General features: G+C 34.5%; 1 protein-coding gene across 4 annotated transcripts; it reads right to left on the reverse strand.

Annotated features, from left to right (window-relative positions):
* Nucleotides 1–390: 390 nt before the first annotated feature.
* Nucleotides 391–24164, reverse strand: LOC123707254 (brefeldin A-inhibited guanine nucleotide-exchange protein 3). Of its 4 annotated transcripts, none has more exons than XM_045657166.1 (25): nt 24114–24164; nt 23480–23608; nt 22898–23031; nt 20636–20755; nt 20208–20385; nt 16845–16974; nt 15885–16064; nt 15025–15123; nt 14486–14704; nt 13882–14118; nt 13318–13370; nt 12522–12678; nt 11876–11990; nt 10408–10575; nt 9684–9855; nt 8984–9107; nt 8167–8341; nt 7754–7895; nt 6721–6931; nt 5917–6013; nt 4884–5036; nt 4191–4385; nt 3668–3841; nt 939–3467; nt 391–685 (listed from the first exon to the last, which is right to left on the reverse strand). In XM_045657166.1, exons 2-25 carry the CDS (start codon nt 23562–23564, stop codon nt 485–487), a joined length of 6048 nt encoding a protein of 2015 aa, XP_045513122.1. In that variant the 5' UTR covers nt 23565–23608; nt 24114–24164; the 3' UTR covers nt 391–484. The 4 variants fall into 4 exon arrangements, with proteins under 4 accessions (XP_045513122.1, XP_045513114.1, XP_045513105.1 ...); XM_045657158.1 differs by having other exon boundaries at nt 24053–24152; XM_045657149.1 differs by having other exon boundaries at nt 23958–24152.
* Nucleotides 24165–24343: the final 179 nt, after the last annotated feature.

Genomic DNA, 24343 nt, shown 5'->3' on the forward strand with positions numbered 1-24343 from the left:
TTTTATATAAAGAATAATGTAAAATCTATTATTTGTAAATATGTATCTACATAATAATCTGTTGCATTATTATTTATAACACCATGCGCCTAATGTATTTTAGTACAATAGTTTTTTTGTATATGGTGTATATATATATAGGTTTCTTGCCCCTTTAGTAATTTTTAAATATTTATTTTTATTATCAAAAGTGCCTTCTTAATAGGCGTAATTGTATTAAATGATAAAAAATATATAGAACTACTAGCAAATGAATAACATAAACGCGACAAGTTTGAGTTAATTCAATTAAAATTACTAACTACGACTAATAATTGCGAGATAGTCCATATTATTATAGTAGATACTGGGTTTCCAAAGGTTCTATATATCGCAGAAATAAAACGCAACTGGAATATTATAGTTTATTAAGCTATAGCGCTGAGATCAAGGAATATACAATTAGTGATTACAGTATCACGATAAATAGTTTTTCACTTATAACTTATCCGACCAAATCTTTTTTATCAAAAAATACATTAATTCTATCGAGTAGTTGAGGATCGTTGACAGTTCTCGCGAGCTGCACGAAGCCCGTTTGAAGAACTGGATAAATAAGGTGAAACCTCTCCAAGGGGAAACTCAGGACAAGTTCCAAATACGCCATCAAAACGTTAAGGAAACAATTCCTTTGTACCTCCATGTCCTGAAAAAGAAACTTTAGTAGTAGTTGAAAGATCCATGAAATCTCCCAATTCATTAAAATATAGATAATTTCATTTAGAAGAACAAAATAAATAAATATTTTATGAACAAAATGCTCCCATACCATAGAATATGTTTTTTACGAAATTCAGTTAACAGTGGTTCCTAAATTTGAATGATTATACCTATAGATTACTTCCCCTAAATATATAAAATATAATTACAAATGATATAAAATTCATTAAATATAGTACCTTACTAATGCTTATAGCTCTTTGTTGTTCTATTTCCGGTGGAACAGGCTGTGGAGGAAGAATTACTTCAATGTTTTTGTTCTTCTCCAATATGGGGGCATCGTTTATTGTTATATTTACTGTTCTCCCTTTATCAACTTCTACATCAGAATTAGTCTTAGCTTTCTCTGGACTAACATCAGTATAGCGAATAACTTTTTTAGGATCATCTTTGGTAGGACTGTCATCATAATTGACATCATCGTTTTCAATATTATCATTCTTCTGAAAGTTTGATACTTTATCAGTATCACTTTCAATGTTGGCCTCTTTAAAGTCAGCAAAAGTAAACGGTTTGAGCTTTTCAATATCATCTTGAACATCTAGATCTTCTTTATTATTTGGTTCTTGTTTTTCAGAATTTTGATAATAGAACTCCTCATAATGATTCGAAGAATCAGAATCTACGGAACTAACCGAAATCCGTTCTTTGATATTATCTTCCTCCTCTTCAAAATCTGACACATTAATCAGGTGTTTTAAATAACTGCTACATAGAAGTTCCCAAGTCGACTTCAAATCAAAGATCTTCATAACAAATTGATCGTATTCCAGCGTCATGTTTAAGGAGGATGTGTAGTTCTTCAAAATAATTGACAAGTCGTTAGATTTAAGTTTAAATCTAGCAACACCATTGAAAAATATATCAGTCAAAGCGATGATTTTAATAAGCCAAGAGGAAGATGTCTGCTTGTACAAATTTGCGGCGTAGTCTAAATTTGAAACTTTTTGAACCAGAAATTTTAAACCCGGTCTAGAATCAAACTGCATAGCTCTGGTATATGACAACTCCAAGCTTTTCAGAAGTAAATCGGTATTGTTCTTTGTTAAAAAGAATTGGTAATTACAAATGTTGGTTCCACTTTTGAGGCTCTCGAGTAAGATCCCATTAATTCCTTGAAACACATCAGAAGACGCCTGGATCAAAACCGTAGCTATTATTTGTATTAGTATTTGATGAGCCAAGAGACCCACTACTAGACCTCTGTTAGGTATTCTCACCGTATATAAATCTGGATTGAGACAATTCATAGCTTCTTGAAGGTAAATCAAAAATATATAACTTCTATCATCTATCAGGATTTGGTTGGAATTTTTCGACGGTTGCTTCAAATTACTTTCGCCTCTCAACTGTTCCGTGAGGAACACTTGTTGAGCCATCGCATGCAGTCTTACGTTATCGTTCACGGAACAATCCCTTCGAGCGGCAACTTTGACTATGGCCAAATCTCCGTAAAAACTATTAGAGTTTTCTTTAAAGGCATAAGTCAGCTGTTTTAATGGACTTAAGCTAACATTACACGCCCTGTGTAAGCTAGTGCAGATAACCTCCCATTGGTTGTCCGTCAGTAGATGGCCAGATGTCAATATGATATGTCTTATGCAGGAAGCGCCGAGTCTCGCTATCGGCTCTTGTGCTTGGGCGATACATTCGACTAGGATCAGCATTATTTGCTTTAGAGCAAACGTGATTTCAGGGCTTTCGAAGGTTTCGTGTTTTTTGTCGTTTTTCCCATCCGGTCGTTCAATATTAATTTGTTGTAAATTATGGAGATAAAACACGACTGTGTCGGTGGTCATGCCACAGCACTGTTTGAAGTTAGGCATAATACTGTCCCAGTGAGTGTTCACGTTCGCTATCTGCCGAAGCCAGTTCTGCACTGTCGGTAATAATAGGTGGTTTATGCAATGGAGTCCGAAATGCGTTCCGGGAACGTCAGCTATATTTCTCAGTAATTTGAACAAAGATTCCATTGCGGCCGGTTGATTTTTTTTTGAACATACAACGGTGGCTGATATCAAGCCCTCGATCAGAACATACCAAACTTTGAGGATATTACTGGGTTTGTCCAGTTTTAATAAGCAGTTATTAGTGGTGTTAGAAGGCGGAAGAGTGGTTGACAGCTTCCTGTAGGAAATAAGTTCTTCGTTACAATTGTCATTGCTGATATACTTAGTGACATCTAGCGACCCGCTTGGTATTATGGGATCCACTACTGACAGAGGAAGGTCTCCTTTGATCCTGTTGCCCGTATTGAAGATGGGACATTTGGGCATATTGTACATCATTGTTAAAATATCAGCGCAATTCTCTAAGTGATAAAGCGCCTCTTTACACATATCGACAATCACTTTTTCAGTTTTCTCCTCGCTTAAGGGTATAAATTTGCTGTTCTTTGAGAACTTCAGGCTTAGACTCGGCTTCGGCTGAGTTGGTGTCATTGGTTTCTTTGGTTTAACTTCAGTCTGTGGATCTTCATAATGTAATCCTTTAATGTGACTCAGGAGGCAGAGAATGCAGTCCAGCGCTGCATTGGCGAATACTAAAGTGTTGTCGGTGTTTAGGAACACTTTGAATATTTCCAAAATCGCTGAATATTGGTTGGAATTATTCGCCGCTCTCAATGTGTTGAACAGTGGTCTCCATCCAGATCTAATTTCCATTCTGTTTGTTTCAACGAATTCACAGATGCAAGAGATTATCTGTTCCTGAAACATAATCGATTTTATTACCCTGTAACTGAAAATAAAGTTCATTTTGATTATTGCGTAGTTTTTTACAAAAATAGTAAGATTGAAAAAAAAATAGTCAACGTTAGAATTTATTTAGAAAAGTCGGCACCGCATAATTTATCCCAATTAAATAAAGGAATTTGAATTATCATTTTATATCTGATTAGGAAACATACCTGTATATCATCATCGCACAGTTCCAGACACAGTAGATTTTCAAATGGCTTCAGAAGGGCCTCGTTGAAGTGGAAATGAGGTAATTCCACTTGTTGATTGAGTAAAGTCGTTGCACAATCGTGAAGGCATTGGATCGCTAGACTTGATATTTGGATGTCTTTGTGGCAAGCGGCCTAAAGCGATATTTTACATTTAATTCTTAATACATTATTCGATAGTAATATGTAGAGTGGAATATATATGAAATAGATTTATATAGATTATGAGAAGGTTTTTTTTTCTATATGTATATATAAATAGATGGCATTAAGCTTAATTGAAAACTGATATTAGGAATAAAGTTATCGGATTATTGCGTTTTAATCCGGTTTTAAGCGGTCATCAGTTTTGTCGGTAGTAGCTGAATTAAGCTTATTTTTAATTAATTGGTATTATTATACATTATTAACAAATTCCAATATTTTGTGGCTTAAGCCATGGTATCTAAATGCTTACTCATTGTACTATATGAGTCGTACTAACTTGCATAAAATGCGGCCCAACAACCGTCCATATGGCCATGCGATGGGCCAAGGGCCGTGCCGCCCTCAGACAGCGTAGAGCAACGTCCCCAGCTCTGCATAAGGCACGCGCGGCCTCCCCTGCCCCGTGCCCCACTCGGGTACCGCGACGCCACCAGTTGTTGTTCACTACGTCTTGATCCCATGAACAAAATAGCTGAAAATATTTTAACACAATAGTAATATGAATTACATGTGATCTTCATAACAAGAATTCGTATAATCTTTTTACGACCAGGCCTTGACATGAACATTTGAATGGTATGTGGCGTCCTTAAAATTATTTTACCACTCCTAATGGCACATGCCATCTATGGCTAATGCCATTATATGCTATAGCATAATTATGAAAAATCTTCACTTTTACACTTTTTCTTATAATAATAAGAAATATGTCGCAGCAAAAAAGTGGATTTAAATTAACAGTCAACAGGCTAGGCAAGTAATGAAACGTCATTGATCCAAGTCATTTGCCTAGCTGTTTGACCAACTGGCTGAACTTTTAGTTTAGTTAAAAGGCTAGGCTGAACGGCTACTTAAGCTAGTTGGCTGCGACATATAGATAACTATCATTATTTTCTCTAGTTTTTTTTTAAAAGTAAGATTGGTTAAGAGAGCCTAATAAGTTTAGCAAGTTTATTTTATAATTTATTACCAGTCGATGATGGTGCGAAACAAGCCTTTGCAGCGCAGACCGTAGTGTCGGTAGAGTTGTCGTCGCAGCAAGACGCGTGTAGAGTGTGTCTGCGGCCGCCGTCAACGCACAACAGACGCGTGCAGCGTTCGAACCGGATATTACATTTCCACCCTAAAAATATAATTAAAACAAAGATACAATTGTATTACTAATAACTAAATACAATTCCTGTGATAACAATTGTACCTATTTAAAGCTTAAATCTATTTATATATTTAACACATATTTATATATTTAACAAAATAAAAACATAACGGCTTACATATCGTATATACGAAGAATGACTACTAAAACATTTTTTACTAATCAAGACAATTTACTAATAATTTATTGGTTGAGGTGTTTTATTTATGTGATAATAAAACTATTCTTTAACTTTGATATTAAAAAATTCTTTTAAGGTAATCTATTACATTTAAAAGAGTGACAAAGAGTTTAGGGAGCCAGTTCTTCTAGATCGTTCTACGTTCCCTTCCTGAGAACTAAGAATGTAAAAGCATTGATTTTTTTCTGAAGTTCTGAAGCCCTAATTATTAGTACGATTTTTTAACTAATAGTTTCAGTGTTGATATTATAAAGCGTCTAAATCAATTGGCTTTGGTTGGTTTAGCTTGTCTTCCATAGCATTGAGAGTGGGTGTACCCACAACGACAACAATCGACTAATAAAGTACTTTTTAAGTTCCTAAAATTAATAAAAACTGCGCAGCTGTGTACGTATACGTACGTACGTACGCGCCCGCAATAAAATCGCGACTGTCGGCTTCATGCATACGAACTTTCTAAGAAATTCATTCTTTTGTATACAAATTTGGATTGCTTGCACATGTAGACTGTTGACCATGACTAATAAGTAGGAATCAACACTATAACACCATAAAATGTAAAGTCCCTTAGTGTCGTTACATAGAGTTAACATTGTAAATGGTAATAAATTATAATTATAAGTGTATATATAGTGCATCCATATTATAAATATACACAAAACTTACCTCTTGACGACAGTTCTCAACAATTTTGGCAACGGACATTTCATTGTTCGCATTATTCGTATCAAATATGGGTTGCAAGAAGTTGAATACGTCCACACTGAAACGAACAAAAACATACTTTTAAGATTTATATAATAGCAAATAGAAAGAAAAAATGGAACAGAGTCGTAACGGGGCGGTCACCACAAAGTGGTAACGAAAGAGAGGCAGGCAGATAAGAAGATGATATATAAAAGTTTGCAGGTAGCGGATACAATGTGTAGCAATTGTTAGCTTGTAATATTTATTTAATTAAATTCTAAACATTTTATGAAACATATTCTTAAGAATCTTGCTACAAGTGTGCAATAGTTATTCATTTGACTCGTTCGGTTGTTTAAGAATTGTTACGAATTGACTCGACCATCTCCCCGAAGTGGGATGGCCGAGTCGGAGGAGGGAGTTATGATTATAAAGAGGCTGAAGGTTGAAGTTATACAGTTCACGTAAAATCAGTGAAGTAAATTATAGTGAATTAAGTCATCATTGAAGTGTTTAATTTCCTACCCTAAGAACTAGATTAACTACCGCTAACACAATGGACTCAAACCGGTAGAGAACCAAGATACAAAGCATTTATAAGGGGGACTTTGACAAAGGACAAATAAATAACCAATTGCCTATAGATAGGGACTAAATATAATTTAGCTTTAGGGAAATTTTCTTTATATATAGCATGCTAGCTAAACAACAGTAAAGCCTTTTTTTCATGGTTAATTAAGGATTCTAATTTTAAAATGAAACGAAAGAAACTCAAAATCTCACCAAGTCTCATCATCTCTTCCATCTAAACCCAATTTGGCATCAGCTTGTAGTATGGACACAGTTTTATTTCTACCAGTTTGCATTGCAATTATCGGTGTCGCGTTATTCCCCTGTTGACCGAACAAGGAGTGTTCAAAACTTGATACATATTGACAAGCGGCGAAAATGTGCTCCCAACACTCGGGGGCTTTGGATCCTAGTTCGAGACCCCCTGAAACAGAAAAACATATAATTAATTTCTTTGTACGGTTTGCTTAAAAATTCTTATCTACTTATGTCTTGATTATTGCTCGTGTGTACCAGGGATGTAAAATTCTGACCTTAGACTCGTTAATGGATCAATATAATAGGAGCAATATCCTACATACATATATGTATGTATGTATATGTATATATATATATATATATATATATATATATGGGTGTATACTCGACCGATGCTTATGATGCTTTTTTAATGCATATTCTGTAATTCTGAGAATCGGCTACTATCTATCTTTCAAACTCCTAAGTAAGTAATAAGGGTAGTCCACCCCAAAATGTATTTTATATTATTTTTTGTTTTTATTTCTTTATGATACAGCATACAGTAGATAGGTTATTTTTATTGAACTAAAAAAATGTTTCCTGTAAATAATATATACATGGCAAAACGACGTTCGCCGAGTCAGCTAGTACAAATATATAAATTAAATGACTGTATGGCAGAAATTAAACCGAAATCACATAGTAGATGGTTTATATAATACTTCAAACTAATAAATAATAGAGTGACGTCACATTAAGTAGACATAATTTCAATTGAACTATTATTTCTTTTTCGAAAATACCTCGAATAACTTACAACTACAAGTAAAATTTATAGTAATATTAAATACTTCCATCAAAAGCGTACTAATTCTCAAAAAGCCGGCCACACACACACTTGCGAGCCTTCTAGTATAGTGAATGACCATGGGCGGTATCATTTATAATCCGTTTAGCTTCCTGCTTGTTTACCACCACTTCTATAAAAAAAACTCATACTATGTACCTGATATTAATATATCCAGTGATAAAGCGTGTGTAGAGAGGATCTTGCCATTAGCGGGCTGAGAAGTGGCAGAGCTGGCCAGGAGCGCGAGGATACTGTTGCATCTATTCTGTAGACTTAAAGTCGTACTGATACGAGCTGCCTGAATTAATGAAAATTTTTGTTTAGTAAAAAAATATAACTCTTTTAACCGTAGGTAAAGAAAAGGCGATAGCAGATACGAAGATTTAATATTTGCCTGAAAAAAAAGACTTTCATGTAGGACCCAATTCGATTTAGGCTCCTTCCAGAAAAGAGATGAAAAATAGTACATTCTCCTTTAACATTTATGAGTTTTTATCATAATCTATGGATTATACTAGTAATAAAGACTGCTTTAAGCAGTATATAAAAAAAATGTAATTAAAACAGACCTTGTGAAGTCCTTCCAAACACTGTATAGTGAGACCCTCCCACGCGATTCTCTTTCTCTTCCCGAACGTGTTGATTTTCTTTGTAATAATTCCGTGTAATTTGTGTTTCTTGTTACATCCAATTAATGGGACACTTAGTACTGTCACCATTGACTCCCAGATACATGTTAAAACCCTGAAGATATATTACAATTTTAAACATTATTAATGGTCTATTGTCTATGGACAGGTAAACTAAATGTTAAACATAACTAATTCACATCAAGTTTCTTAACCCCGTTAAATAGGTGCCTGTTAATAAACAATTTTTTTTTAACCGACTTCAAATAAACTGGAGGACGTTGTATATTCGGCATGTAATAAATTTATGATAGTGGTTATTATTTTCAGGATTAGACCGTCATCATTTTTTAGATAATAAATTACTTTATATTTGTATCCAGAAAATGGCTGTGCCAAAAATCAATCTGGAACTGTTTACGAAAAACACCTTTTGTATGGCAATTGAGGTTAACAATAATTTAACAAAAGAATTAAAAGATCTTCCGACTAGAGTTTAAAAATAAACTTTGGATAAAATGTATTTTTCAATAAATGATTATTTGTGTGTAGTAGTACAGTGTAGTCGATATAAATTTAATAGCTTTTTTTACTAATTTGATATGATAGGTACGATACAAATAGTATAAGAATTGACCAATTCATTTGAAAAATGAATTTGCGCGCCATTGTGTGTGGCAGAATATGTGAACTTACTATTGTACCACCTTACACATTTATAAGTCTAAATATTATTAATCATAAATAACAAACATACCTTCTGGCCCACCGCAAACTAGCCTGGAGTTGTGGAGAGTCGTTGGAGCTATGATACACCATTGAAACCTCTTTCAGCCTTTGCCAGTCTGACATCACGGGGTTCGAATCCAGTCCACCCAGATCTAAATTTATGTTTATTAATACAGGTTTTTTTATAGCGGCAAACGATCCAACGGGACGCCCAAAAGGATAGTCATGGACCATGGACCCATTTTCAACGAGATTTTACTCCAAGATAAGTATGATTAGAAAGGCGAAGACAGATATTAATGAGAAAACGGGAACAACCATGCTGGCACCATCGGTTGGACTACTCTATGACCTCTATACCTATACACTTTGCATTGCAATTTATATAGGTATACTAGCTGCTCTCGCGAACTTCGTTTCTCCTTAATGAGGTTTTAGTTAACCTTAATACCGTGACACGAAATAATAATTTCACAGTATTATCGTCACTATAATTTGAATTTTATATGTACGTTTTTCTTAGAAATAAATTGTTTTTAATATAGTTTCAGTTTATCCTGAATTTAACAACATTATTTTTCATACGATCGAATTTTACTCAAATTTATTTTATTAAAAATCGTGTAAAGAATGTACAAAATGTATGCGATATACATTTGGCACATTGGCACAAAAAATAAATAAATAATAAGTCAAAATTTACTTATTTATAATAAATAACAACATACCAGATAACAAATGTATTAGAGGATGATCCGAAGTCTGCACATCCTTCAAAAGATCCGTAGCCACAACTTGCTGGTAAAGCTCCCTAAGCCAAGTAGCAGATAGGTATACCAACAATCCACTACCCTGAACATCTTCCACAAATTCATCTTCAGTTAGCGGCAGTGGAATTTTCTGTAAACAAAATAATGATTATTTAAAGCATTGTTAAGTTGTTTAATGTATCAATATAAAAAATATATTTTATAAAAATGCTACTAAGATTAGTTTATTAACTAATTAATTAATAATTATCTATATCTTAATTGATTATTTATTTATTTATTTCGTAAACTTCAAGCTAACAGCTAAACAATTATACTAAATATATGTATAGCCAAAAATGGAATACATAATATATACAAAAAAAATCAAATACGTAATACCTGATATATAGTGTGTGATGGTGAGAAAGTGATGGTTTGTACGTGAGGCCTGATAGTGTGTGTGTGGAATGTGCTCTTTATACAGATGATTTAGCGCTATGAATATTCCTAATACCTCTTTTATTCCACGATAGCTTGAACAAGTCAAGGCTTATATAGTGTTCGTTATAGGTTCGTTACAGTGCGCGATACTACTTTATTCTAATATAATATTTATTAATTAATCAATAATAGATTTGTTGTTTATTTATCTCTGTTTAAAAAAAATAGATTGGAATCAAATGTATAAAAAAACGCTTACACTGATATCAGCATAGTACTTGCTCCTTTTCTGCTTGAGGGTAAGGAGTAAAGCTGCATACGTGGCAAGGTAGACGCCATCAGCATTCATAATACAGGCCGTGGCGGGAGGTTGGGCGGCGTTATGTTGGCAACACTTTGATGCGAACTCTTGCATTGCTTCGTCTACCTGATTTATAGAAAAGTCCCACAATTTTATAATAAGTTACAATAAATAATAAATTATTGCAAGAATATGGTACAAAAATGTGTAAGGTGGTACAATAGTAAGTTCGCATATTCTGCCACACACGAAATATATGGCGCGCAAATTTGTCTTTAAAGGAGTTTTACATTATATGAATTGGTCAATTCTTATACTATTTGTATCGTACCTATCATATCAAATTAGTAAAAAAAGCTATTAAATTTATATCGACTACACTGTACTACTACACACAAATAATCATTTATTGAAAAATACATTTTTAAACTCTAGTCGGAAGATCTTTTAATTCTTTTGTTAAATTATTGTTAACCTTAATTGCCATACAAAAGGTGTTCCAGCAGTTTCAGATAGATTTTTGCACAGCCAATTTCTCCCCATGTATAATATTAATTATTGTAATTCGGAGTTGGATGCAAATATAAAGGAATTTATTAACTAACAACGATGACGGTCTAATCCTAAAAATAATAACCACTATAATTAATTTATATATTTTTGTTCATTATAATTATTAATAATTATTTTTTTACAAAACCTAGAATTGTTAACACAACAAAAGGGGGCAATATGTTATAGTCTGAGCTATAGAATACAATTGGACCAAAAGTAATCATAATACAACAATAGAACAGAAGTAATCATAATTTTTGTAACTTCGATAATGAGGCGCTATCAAACTCATAAAATCAATCATCAAAATAACTTTATTCATATAAGCAAACAAGTATACTTATGAACGTCAGAAAGTTAAATTAATTATAACTTTACATTTACTACCAGTTCGTAAGTTAAGGGCGTAGAGCAGGATCTACTCTCTAACTCTCCGCCACTCTTTTTAATCGCTCAGTTTGGAGTCATACAAATTGTTTGAACTGGAGCAATACTAAGGATTAGTTCATTGAAATATTGATTAATTAACGTTTAAAGACAGCTTTGAATTTATTTAGTTACAATTCTCTAATTTCCCTTGGGAGTTTGTTGTAAAAACAAATACAGTTTCCATATAAGGAGTGGTTTATCTTCTGGAGCCTAGTTGGTCGTACACTCAAATTAGTTCTGTTTCGAGAATTATACTGGTGAAAGTCACCATTTGTTTTAAAATACATACAATACGTACGTACGTACTTTTTTACGTACATACAACAAGGAATATATTGACCAGATAGTGTCATATTTCATTCCGTACCTACTCCCTTGTGGAAACAACAAATATCGCTTTCATATAGCTCGAGTTAATTTTTTTGTAATAAATTATTCTTACTTCAATACACGTCCTAAGAGTGACCAGTTTAGGGAGAAGGGAATTCTGCAGCGTTTTCACGAATTGCCTAGCGTTGTGGCGCTCTAAGTCGACGTTGCATTCCGTTATGGTGCATCTGGAAATTTCACAATTCATAAATTCTTCAAAATAAAACAAATTAAATAAAAAACACACATGGTACAAAAAATCATTTGGTATGTTCAAATTATTTTTTTAATGTTTTATTGTATGTTTTAGTACGAGACAAAATTAATTTCTCAATGCCTCAGTAATAGACTTATTCGTGAACTTTTTACACGTAGACAAATATAACACAAAAAATTAATATCAGAATTTAACATTTCACATCGGAATTTCTACTCATTTCGGGATCATGACAAGGTCTGGAAAAATCGTTTTTAAATTGAGAAAAACACTTTTTGAACAGATTAAAGCTATGTATTATTTTTAAAACTTATAGTTATATATATACATAAAATAATACATAGCTTTAATCCGTTCAAAAAGTGTTTTTCTTAATGTGTAAAAGCTATTTTAACAAAAGACAATACGTTTTTAGATTTGTTCTTACCAAAAGGAAACACGCACGAACTATATCTCCACATCTGGAGTTACGTGTCGACAGATAAATATAAAAAAAACTTACCGCCCAAGGTTTAAAGTCTTCGGCACAGCTTTAGTTTCGCTAAAGTTATCCTCTTTATAAGTTGGATTACTGGCTCTACTCGGTAGAAACACGTTATCGGCATCCGAGTCCACTTCGGCCTCACTTCCCGAACTTAAGTTTTCTGGACCTGACGTGTCTAAAATTATATATAAAAAATATATGATTCATGGCGGCTAATCTCTATTACTTTTAAGCGGAAACTGTTTAAAGTGTATGCGCAGACGCATCTACTATTATATAGCTCTCAATGGGTATTCCAGTGATGAAGCCACGAAGAAAATAGAATTCAACATCACCTTGGATTAGTCTTTTTTTATATTTTATTTTTGCTGTCAGACATCACACATGTTACAAGAAGGATAATCACATACTTGTGAAAATAATATGAACCTAAGAAGGCGCAGCGCTAACCCGATCCATGCTACTTCCTCACAATCGAGTAGCCCGCGATATCGAAGTATACAACTCATGAGGGGACTTTTTGTATTGGAGAAGTCGCATGGGTTCGCCAAGCTCTACACATAATTATGTAGGTATTAAGAAAACAATAATAAAAGGAAATAATTAGCACATCAGGGTTTCTAAAACGACTCGACGAAAGGTCTCCCTCTCAAAGGACGAAGGAATCTATGACGTCACGTCGCGATTCAAGTAAAACAAGGTCAAATCTTTGGATATCACATATTAATCAATTCACGTTTATATTTTCGCTATTTTTTATTAGTCTAAGGAGATTTACATAAATATTTATTTTTAAACATAAAATACAATGTACCTGAGGAATCATTGTCCTTTGCTTCTTTGCTTTGTAGGTCAGCTACTACGTCTCTGAAATTTAATGAATATAACTCTTTACAAATCATTACAATCCAAAACTGAAAGCGTTTAAAATTTAACTCCAATGTTCTGATACAACTAAATAATAAATAAATAAAGCCCAAACCAATGTAAGAATCGAGGATAGCACTTGACCTGCTTACAGCTTTAATATAAAACGTAGACTAAAAATACTACTTCGGTTACCATGGTTACCAAAATTTTCTATTGTGATGTTTATAGGTATTGTTTTGAAACTTTTTTTCATTAAGTTTTAACTTTATACCAGTTTCAAGTAAAAGGTTAGGAAACTACACGCGAAAAAAAAATAAAGACATCAAAAGAAAACAAATGGACAAGCGTTTTGAAACTAATAAAGACAAATCAAGCCCGGAAGTCCGGAATTTGTGACAGACAAGATTTTACCTTGAACAAGTGGCGAAAAAATTATGAATAACCAAAATATGCCCCTTTCCCCATGATTGGAGGTTAAGAAACCAAGGAATGGGCCAAATACACATACCTATACGGGCTCGGTAGTCTCGCCAACGTCTGATAGGTGAGTGGTCCTGTATAATCAGCTTCGTGTAACTTGGGCCAGTGATCCAATATCAAACTGGCCGTTTCTGGTGTTATGTAATCCGTTGGTGTGGTACACAATTTTTCCAAAGCATCCAACAGAGATACCACGCATTCGACCGCCGCCGCTACTACTTCCGGATTACCACTGCGACCGCATTCTTCTATGCCATCCATTATTCTTTAAAATAAATTTGCTAAATAATAGGGGTTTCTTGTCCAATGACTAAATGCGAAATAAGTTTTTTCAAGCAAGTTACAAACATATGAGTGATGAAATTAATTATTCGATTTTTAAAATGTTATCTCTTTTACTCTGTGTGTAATGAAGACATGACCATAGTGTTTTGTAAAATTCGTATTGTCTATGGTTTTATTGCACATTGCTTATGTCAAACAGACTTGACATTTCTCAATTACCACGATACGTAACGTAAATTATTATTTATTAATTTAAAAATGTTACTGATGCCAATTTGTAACTTTTTTAATTGTTTTTTTATTAGACATATTTAATTATATATGAAAATATTTAGAATTCAACTTACAATCTTACAATAGCCATATCATCACTATGTCTATCATCCCTCTTTATTAAAACCAGCTGAGTCAATCTCTTGGGATGCTGCAACAGTTCACGAACGCTCCGCAGTGGTTCAACGCGATGTTGTATTGGAGGATAAAGCAGCATTCTGTGGTAAAGTGCTTCGAGAACTGGCCGTAAATTTGACGTGGAGCCGACAAGTCGTACCAGCTGGTTTGCTATACTGTAATAATATATTTATTTTAAATTTTAAACCTATTTAAAAAACCGTGATTATAAATAATATACAGAGTTGTCTTGAAACAAGCAACTTATTTGGACCCTACAACTGGATCTAAATGGGTGTCAATAACTACGATTTAAAGAAAATATGGTTTTATTGTTTCACATACAATGTTGGCTTGTTATTACATACAAAATTCATACAATTAATTTTGTAAAAATATATTGTTTGAGTGGTTTGAGTGGCATACAAACGTCTTCTCACCCTCCAAACCTGAGCAGAAAAAATGTAATAAATATCCTTTGGAACAGGGATTTTACCTGTAAATAGCTTTCGCCTGTTTGCTGTTGAAGCTAGGAGCGCAAACCAAAGCGCCAGAGCCTCGTCCTGAGTCATCTACTAAGGATCCTTCGTGCTCTCTAAAAATGTTATTTTCTTTTTTTTATATCATTTATAACGTAAGTATAAACTTTAACATTCAAATTGCAGATTTCCGTACAACATACAAAATTTTAAATATAAATTATTTTATTTATATCTTCGCGCCTGATTCCCGAAGAGGCAGAGACCACGGTTCTCCACTTGCTACGGTCCTGACATACATCTCTCGCTTAATCCATTTCATCACATTCACCATATGCTCGTCGGTTATGGGTACTTTTAACTGTCTTAACAGGCCTGCATCCAGGTATGTATGCCAAGGCCTATAAAACCTGACTTCACCATCCACGACTGCCTTGTGTATCCCATTTGTTAACCGCTTTTTATTCATCCATTGCATCCATGGCTAAAACACCTAAGCATTCCTTTTCGTACCATTATCGACGACCTCAATACCACCATTGACTTATCCTATCACGCAATGTTACACCGCACATACTTCTCATCGCTCTCATTTTTGCTTCACGGAATTTATTCTAATCTCATTCGTCTGCTACACCCAATTTTCACTACCGTATGTTAACGTCGGGATAAGTACTTCCCTATGTACGGCCAATCGAACCTTGTTTGAGATGTATTTGCTACACATAAAGGAATGCAACGCTCAATTTACACTATTCCAAGCATTCACTCGTCTTTCATGTAGAAATAGCCTCCTAGTTTCGAAGGAAACATACATTACACTTATCCGCTTGCTCCACATTTTCTCCATCTATTATTATCAATGCGAAATTGTTACCTGGATTTAATATTTTTGTCCACCCGTGGAGTTCCCAAGAAAGAGATGAGTGACGGACAAAACTTTTGCCAAAGAAATGTCGTGAAATGGGAGTTGCCGCTCACACGCTCTGATAAGCTGGACATTAATGTGAGAAGGCAGTCCAGGAAGAACAGCGCAAGTGGATTCTGTTTCGGTATCCTGGAAATATTTTTTTTAAATGACAATATTTAAAATCTGATGAGGAGCATGATGTAATGATTGCAGGTGCCTATAAAAAGTTGGCGATTTAATAATTGCATTATTGTCAGTTCTCATTCGTCCTAAGCCATTGATTTCAGAACTAGCAGTAAATGTAAATTTAGAAGTATTATTTTTTTTTCTTCTCCAGTCAGCACATCCTGCCTGTCTTTACTTATAGAGCAGAAGCCATGACGCTCACGCAAAGCAAGCGGCGGAAATGCTGATGCCTTTCGCGATCACGTACGAAGATGAAGGAGGCGTACGTCCAGAAATGGACAAAAAAAGAGGCTCATGATAATGATGAGATTTTTTTAGAAGTTATGTAATATGAATAAATATTAATTTAAGTTTTATTTTCCTATCATTGGTTAATTAACAAGCGTTGAATTCCATTCCAAGCTTTAATTCCCCCCAAATCACTACGGTTGATTATTAATTTTGTAAGATAAATGTATGTTTGACATATGCAGTTTACCTTTATATTTGAGATTCGAATTAGAAATAAAATAATTATTATTACAGAGATACAATCATTTGACTGGTTGTAATAATGAATTAATAATTTATGATAGTTTAAACCATATTTATATACGAGTTGCTGTTGAATTTTTATATAGACTTCTTTTTTGTTACATATGTTTATTATAACTTGTTTCTTGTATATTTCTTGATAACATTATCGTGGAAGCTTCTGTATTTACTTAATGTTTTAAGAAATTTCTAGAATCTTTGACTTACATTTGAGTTTCAGTAAGTCTGCTGCACAAGTACTGTATGACAGGTATGACCTCGCTGTAGCAGCCCACAGCTACTAAGTGATTCTGGCCCACTGGAGACCCTTCCGATAGAAGCTCTTGGCATTCTTCATCTAAGGAAAAAGCCACACCGTGTATTAATAAACAATAATAATAAAAAATCTTATTTATTTCTTGCAAAGAACAAAGTAAACTTAATACTATTTATTACATATATATTTTTAAAGAAAAGTAAATTATACTAATTATTTTTCCTATTTTTTTAAACATCTATTTCTCAATTATTTTGCAAGAAACCTCCCACAGGTGAAGGCCTCCGCCAAGGAACTCTAGGTATCTCAGTTTTGGGCGAGTTGCATCCAGCTCGAGCCAGCCGTTTTTGCAATGTCGTCCGCCCATCTCGTGAACGTCTTCCTCTGTTTCGTTTCCCAATAGGGCCACCCCACCGGGTCACCCTTATGGTACATCGATCATCAGAGAGTCTTTTCACCTCCATTTAAGCTTTAGGGCGTAGTCTAGCGCATCAGTAGATTTAGGAACGCTTCTTATTTTTGAGTGTTTTATTATTTTTTCTAATTTTAAGCATGCTCCGTTCTAGGCCCCTTTGACAAGTTTCGATTTTTCTTTTCTTTTCCTCTTCTCTGTATATTTCCAAGTCTGGCAAGCATATGTTAGACATGGCAAGAGACAGCTTGACATGGCTTGGGTTTTAAGAGTTGACGACCTGGCTACGCGTCAAGCTGGTGCATTGACAGTCGGAGCTATTTGCCCAGTCTTGAAAGACTGGGTGATTGACGGTGGGATGCTGTCGCAGGTACTGTCTGGGCATGGATGCTTTGGGAGATGCATCCGTTGTGCCACCACTGTGGCGCTCCAAATGACACGGCGGAGCATACTGTGACTCGAGTGTGTCATCTAGATAAGGGAGGTAAGGTGTCGGTAATAGCGGCGGACCTCACTTTACCTGGTATTATATTAGCTATGCTAGGAGCATAATATAATACCAGGTGAGGAGGCCTGAAGTGCAATGGTCTGTGAGCATGTTATGCTGCAGAAGGAGGCTGCTGAGCGATTGAGGGAGAGGTCTGGGGATGACCGTAGACTGATCGGTGGTTCAAGGCTGGGATCTCGACCTCGAGTGGCCCGGATCCGCAGGTCTTGAATGAGCTCGGATCGGATATAATATATAAGGGACCCCCTTAGGTAGAATGCCAGGCGAACCCCGAGGGCCCATCTTAAGGGCGTGTGCAGGGCTGAGGTGTTTTTAGTGGGTGGGATCTCGCTACCCCTCTGAATAGCAGAGGGACTTGAGTGTAGACCCAGCCATACAGTCCCCGCGTCAAGCTCGACATCCATGGCGCGGGCCTGCGTAAGCGCATTTTCACCTCATAAAAAAATGTGTTTTAAGAGTTACTGGCATATTGCTTTTAAAAATTTCCTTTAGACTCCAGTACTTGTTCCAAGTATGTTGAATTCGTCTTTCAATTTTTAAATAGTTTTTCAATTTCAAAGCTGATTTGTTTTCCTAGGTAAACATACTTTTTTGCATATTTTAGAATTTCTCTATCGATCGATAGTTTTCTCTATACCGTTTGTCATTAGCATTGTCTTTATGAGGTTCATCTCTATATCTACCTTCTTGCTAGCCGCATTTAATGATTGAATCATGACTTGTTATTGTGAGTTTAATTCGGATAAAAGCACTAGGTCGTCAGCAAAGCGCAAGTGACTCAGGTATTAACAGTTAATATTAAGGCCGCTTGTGCCCCAGTCTGATTCTCTTATTATCGACTCTAAGACGGCAATAGACAGCATAGGTGATGTCGGGTCGCCTTGTCTCACACCTCTTGTTATAGGAAAGCTTGTGCCGACTTTCTCTAGTTTGACTCTGCCCGTGTTGTTACTGTATATACTCTTTAATATTTGTATATACTCCTTCGCTACCCCTTGCTCTGTTAGTACTTTCCAGATGCTTGCATGTGAAACGGTATCGAATTGTTTTTTTGTAGTCGATATAAGGAGCTCGCTGTCTTTCTTGGTATTTCTCAATGAGAAGTTCCACAGTGTGAATGTGGTCTATAGTTGAGAAAGTCTTCCTGAATCCCGCTTGCTCAATTGGTTGTTCTGCATCTAGTATGATACTTGTTCTATGGTTTATAAGAGATGAGAATAGCTTGAATAAGCACGGTAGTAAGCTTATTGGTTAGCAACATCACATGGGTCGCCTTTTTTATAAATTAGTATTATATCTCTGACCATTGTATCGGTGTTTAAGCATTTTCCAAAATATGGTTGAACAGTTGAGCGGTACTGCAAGTAATGACTGCACTGGCTTAATAGACTCGTTTGTAATGTTGTCTTAACCAGGACTTTTGTTTGTTTTTAGTCTATTAACTGCTTGCATAACATCTGGTACGGTGGATTCTATACATCGAGTTGAGATTACGTCGGTCTGCTGGATATTATGGTCTATGGTGTTTTCGCACAAATCTGTGCTGTAGAGAGTTTTATAGAAGTTTGTTGCTATTCCTATGATATCGTTGCGATTGCTTAGTATTGTTCCTTTAATTTTTGTGTCCTTAAATGTCCTTAACTGTTTGAATGCTTTTTGTGAACTTCCTGACTGCTTTAGATGTTTTTCCAGGGCTACCGATCTGTGGTTTGTATAACGCTGATAGTTCGTTTTTAATAGACCTAGGCTTCTAGTATATTTGGTAGCTGTGATGCATTCCTTATATTTGTTTATTCTTGTTCGCTTTTCAGGGTGGCATTAGGAGTGCTATTAAATATAGTATGGTTCTTTCTTATTTTTGACAATGTTATGCTCTTACTGGTCTATGGTCTGACGAAAAATTGAGATTCAAAACATCGATGTTGTGTGTACACAATTTACAACAACAGCATTGTAATGCTAGGTCTGGTTGATAGAATATAATCAATTTCGTTTTTGTACTCTCATGTCCATCAACGTTCCGGTTTTTTATTGAAGAACGTATTTAGGATTGCAAGTTTATTTTCGATGGCGAAGTTGATAAGTCTCTGTCCTAAGTTCTTTTTGCCATAACCATTTGATTTCATTATCATATACTCTGCCCTATGTTGGCTTATTTTTGCATTAAGATCGCCCATAACTATATATGTATTATGGGCAGGATCCAAGACTCGTGTTTGAGGCATCGTGTATTAACATTAATAATAATGTAATGTTGTTATTAAAAACTACTCATTTTTTCTTTATGTACCCACTAATATATAAGTCAGGGATTGAAAAACTTTATTAAAAAAATATTTTAAAATATGTATTTTTAGTTTATTAATTTTAAGTAAAAACGAATACATATATTACCAAGTTGAGCACAATAGGCTCTTAGAACTTGAGCGGCAGCGGCACGTGCAGCGGCCGCGACGTGTGGCGCTGAACTAGCTGCTTCTGCGCATCGGCCACATGCCCATACGCTCAAACGTCCGTTTAGCGTACGCCGGGGTGATAACGCCAGTGATAGGTACATGCGGAATATTTGTACCTAGAAATAAATATTAAAATATTACATTCGAAAGAAGAATAAGCATATGATTATTGTGGTATTAGGGCAGGAATCAATAATTAATGACAGGAACATTCAGTTGTCCAGAATCCTTTGGCGGTTTTTTAATATAAAAACTAATATTCTTTATTTTTTCATTATAAAATTACTAAAATTATTTTTCATTAGATAAATCAAATAATTAAAATATTTTAAATAATTAATTAGAAATAAAAAAAATATACAAAACCTGTGTATCTGGTAATTGGTACATGACCGAGGAGGTGGCACAGAGCAATTGCGACGGCGTCCATAGCGAATCGTCCTCAGGTTCAATGCCACGGTGAAAACGATCATCACGTAGTATTTTCTGTAAGTTATGATATTGATATAAGCACGAAGATCATTTTCAGCCCGTATAGCGTACTAGGGCTGGGCCAAACACAGTGAGAAAAACTAGTACGACGGCCCGTATTCCAAAATGTAAATCAATCTTTAATGTAATTTCAAGAGCTGCCCAACCAATTTTTTCTGTATAACGACATATTTGACAGCACTCAAGACGGGATTATAACTGGAAAGACGAGATTATGTATGTACGTACTGGAGATTATGGACCTAAGACTCAATGATAAGCCACGTGTGTCAGGCACAGATGTTAGACATTGTTCTGGCCACTATGTTCACGTAAAGAACAACATATACCTTTTCAACGTGGAACAGTAACAAAAATCCATAATAGATAAATGGGATATGACGCACATCAATGCTAATATTTTATGTTATCATTATCTACGTCGGAAGCATATAGAACGCCCATGGCTCACTTGAATTATTCATTTTTAACGTTTATTTTAGATAAGCAGATTCCATATAGCTATTGGCTCTGCAATCCTTCATCAATTTATTCTATAACATCACAAATACAATTGAATTTTAACTAGTTAGATTCCCAATTATTTTTTATGCAATTCCATGTTTAATGATTTTTCTCAATATGTAAAAAGAGCATTTTTAATATACTTGATCTAAAAAAAAATATTACTATTAATTAGTCACACAATGCCTGTTATAGTAAGCTCAATGTGATCTACTTATAGTGACTAATATTTTTGTAATATATAGATTATTTTCTAATAATTTGATACCTTAAATTTAAGTTTTCTCACTAAGTGAATGTAATTCTTTGATAAATAAAGTATCTTTCAAGAGAATCTAGCCTAAAGTATGACTTATTGTTAAATCCTAATTACTAATAGAGTAGTCGAGTAATAGAATAATGTCTAATTACAGTTCTTAGTCTCTCAGTCTTGTCAGTAAGGGGAAAATAATTTGTTTATTACATTAAAATTGTTGAAGCACATTGTACTAACTAACTCAACTAATACTGAAGGAATGTTCCATTGACAAAAAAAATTATTTACATTTAAAAATTCAAAATCAAATATTCATACAGGGAACACAATGTACACTTATGAATGTCAAAAAATTAATGTATACTTCTAATTTTATATTTACTCCCAGATCTCAAGTCAAGGGTGTAGAACGGAAGAGAAGAACTGGCAATCTTTTAAATCATCAAGTTTTTTGTTATACACAATGTTTGTATGCAGCTGCATATCTGCATCCATTATATCATGTTCCTCGTGACACCTTAAGTAATTTATAATAATAATTTAAATTAAAAACGATTTGTCTTTTATCAGCAGGAGGCGTGGTGAAATATGAGCACGCACTTACATTCTCGTGGGAACAATAGGCAAATACGAAGTCGAAATAACTATCTTTACCACATACACGAATTCAAGTAAGAACAGTCACCACAAGTAGCACCCGTTCACGAGTATCACGCGTGGCCAGCCATCGGCCACCTCGCCATATTTTAGGGAGAGAGACAACCCGACGCATGGATGACATTTGCTATGATTAATAAGAAATATCACAACTCTGTAAGAGCCTCCTAGCCATAAATGGATTTGCAAGTTATGTTTGTATTTGTGATTTGTTTATACATAGAATATGGAGGTAAGCACCACTTCACATAATTTAATAAGGTAGTTAGTAAATGTAAAATAAGGAGCATTTAGCATTTAATATTTATTTCTTTTTGACATTCATAAGTGTACATTGTGTTACCTAAATTAATAAATAATTTTGATTTGATTTGTGTAAACCCTGGGGTTAAAAGTAACCATTCTACCGTTTGATTTTCTCCAAGTACATTAAAGTATTTTATTACTATGAAACTAACTTTAATTAAACATAATACAGGTTCTTCAAGATGTTACGGATAAAATTGTTTTATATCATCTAAAGTTTAATGTACCTTCCCTTTCCAGCCCTACCCTGAACTTAATAACAGTATAGAATAACAAAAAAGACCATTGATACTTTATTTTGTATTAAATAAAGTTTATAATTATTACTTGTTTATATATAAAAAAGCATTCAAAAATACAGTACTACAGTATTTTGTCTCATACCATACCAGAAGATACACAAATTTACATACATGAAAACCCTGGAGAGCGAATGCTACTAGCCGGGGGCGCTTGGTCTCTAGCGCGAGCTGCAATGGCTGCAAGCACGCGCGCCTGCACTCGTATGAGGGCCGTCGGCCGCTCACGTCTTGTGCACAAATTAACTCTATGAAAAAAAAACCATTTAATTACCACCTACTTTTAAATTAGTCTGAAATAGAGACTTTAGAAACCCCACCCCTTATTTATTATATGTTGCGGTCTAAAGCTTCACTCATTCATCTGCTACACAATATAAATGATCAATGAGTGTTAATTATTAAGCACCTGGGTATTCTCAATCAATATACATTTACATATAAATTTCTCTGGCTAGTGTGTGGTGGACCTCAGAACTGGAGCTGATCAAAATACAAAAACAAAAAATATTTCAGTTAGTGTTTTTTATTAGGAACATAATATTAGGGCCAACATATTTTTTATTATTTATATATTGTTAAGAAATACCACAAGTTATACATATTCTCTATTATTGATTAAAGGCCTACCTGCAATGTATAGCTTTTTTTTAATAGAAGATTAATATAGACGAATAATAATAGAGGGTCTCTTACCTAAGGCTTCCTGACATGATTTTTTAAGAGAATTTAACTTTGGTCCACTAGCTTCTTTAAGAATATCTTGGAGCAGCTCTTCCATTTCAAACCAAGACTAACATGTTGCTTGCTTTCCGCGGGTCACCACTAAAACAGCTTACATTTAAAAAATATTTTTTTCTAATAAGCATATGACGATTACTGCGTGAGTATTGTGCTATCAGAATATTTTATCGAGTGGGTTGAATACCGCCTATCAGCAAACACGTATTATGGAGCATGCTCAGAGAGAAAAATCAATAAATTGACATCATGTTCGCCAGTACTACGTCCAAGACATTTCTGTTTGTTTTATGCTTATCAACAGGTGCCTTCCAATTAAATAGTTTTAGGAATTTAAAAAATGATTTTAATAGATTTCGAAGAATATTATTTTAATAACGAATAATTATTTTTTAAAAATTAAAATATAAGTAGAAAGGCGATGGGTACTTACAACTGAAGCATTAAATTAATATCGTACACTGCATAGAAAGACTTTATTTTTTTTAGGAAGTGATAAAATTGGGCACCTTTATTGTTTTATCCTACCTCCTATATATTATTGACTACCAGCATCAGAATCTCATAACATATTAAGAAAAGGAATTACAATTTTCGCGCGATAGAGTTCGTCTCGTTGATTTTAACAGTGAAAAGTCAGCACTCAGCAGATCCGATACAGTTGACACTTGACAGCGGTCAGCACAGGCCACAGATGACTAATTGTTTGAGCTGACACTATAATATGACAACATAATTTAGCTCAAAGCAAATGGAGTCGGAAAGAAAAAGGCAATTAAAATGATACCGAAAATAAAGAAAACGGTACAAAATCTTCAG

The sequence above is a fragment of the Pieris brassicae genome, chromosome 1 (genome assembly GCF_905147105.1).
Source record: "Pieris brassicae chromosome 1, ilPieBrab1.1, whole genome shotgun sequence".
NCBI classification, from domain to species: Eukaryota; Metazoa; Arthropoda; class Insecta; order Lepidoptera; family Pieridae; genus Pieris; species Pieris brassicae.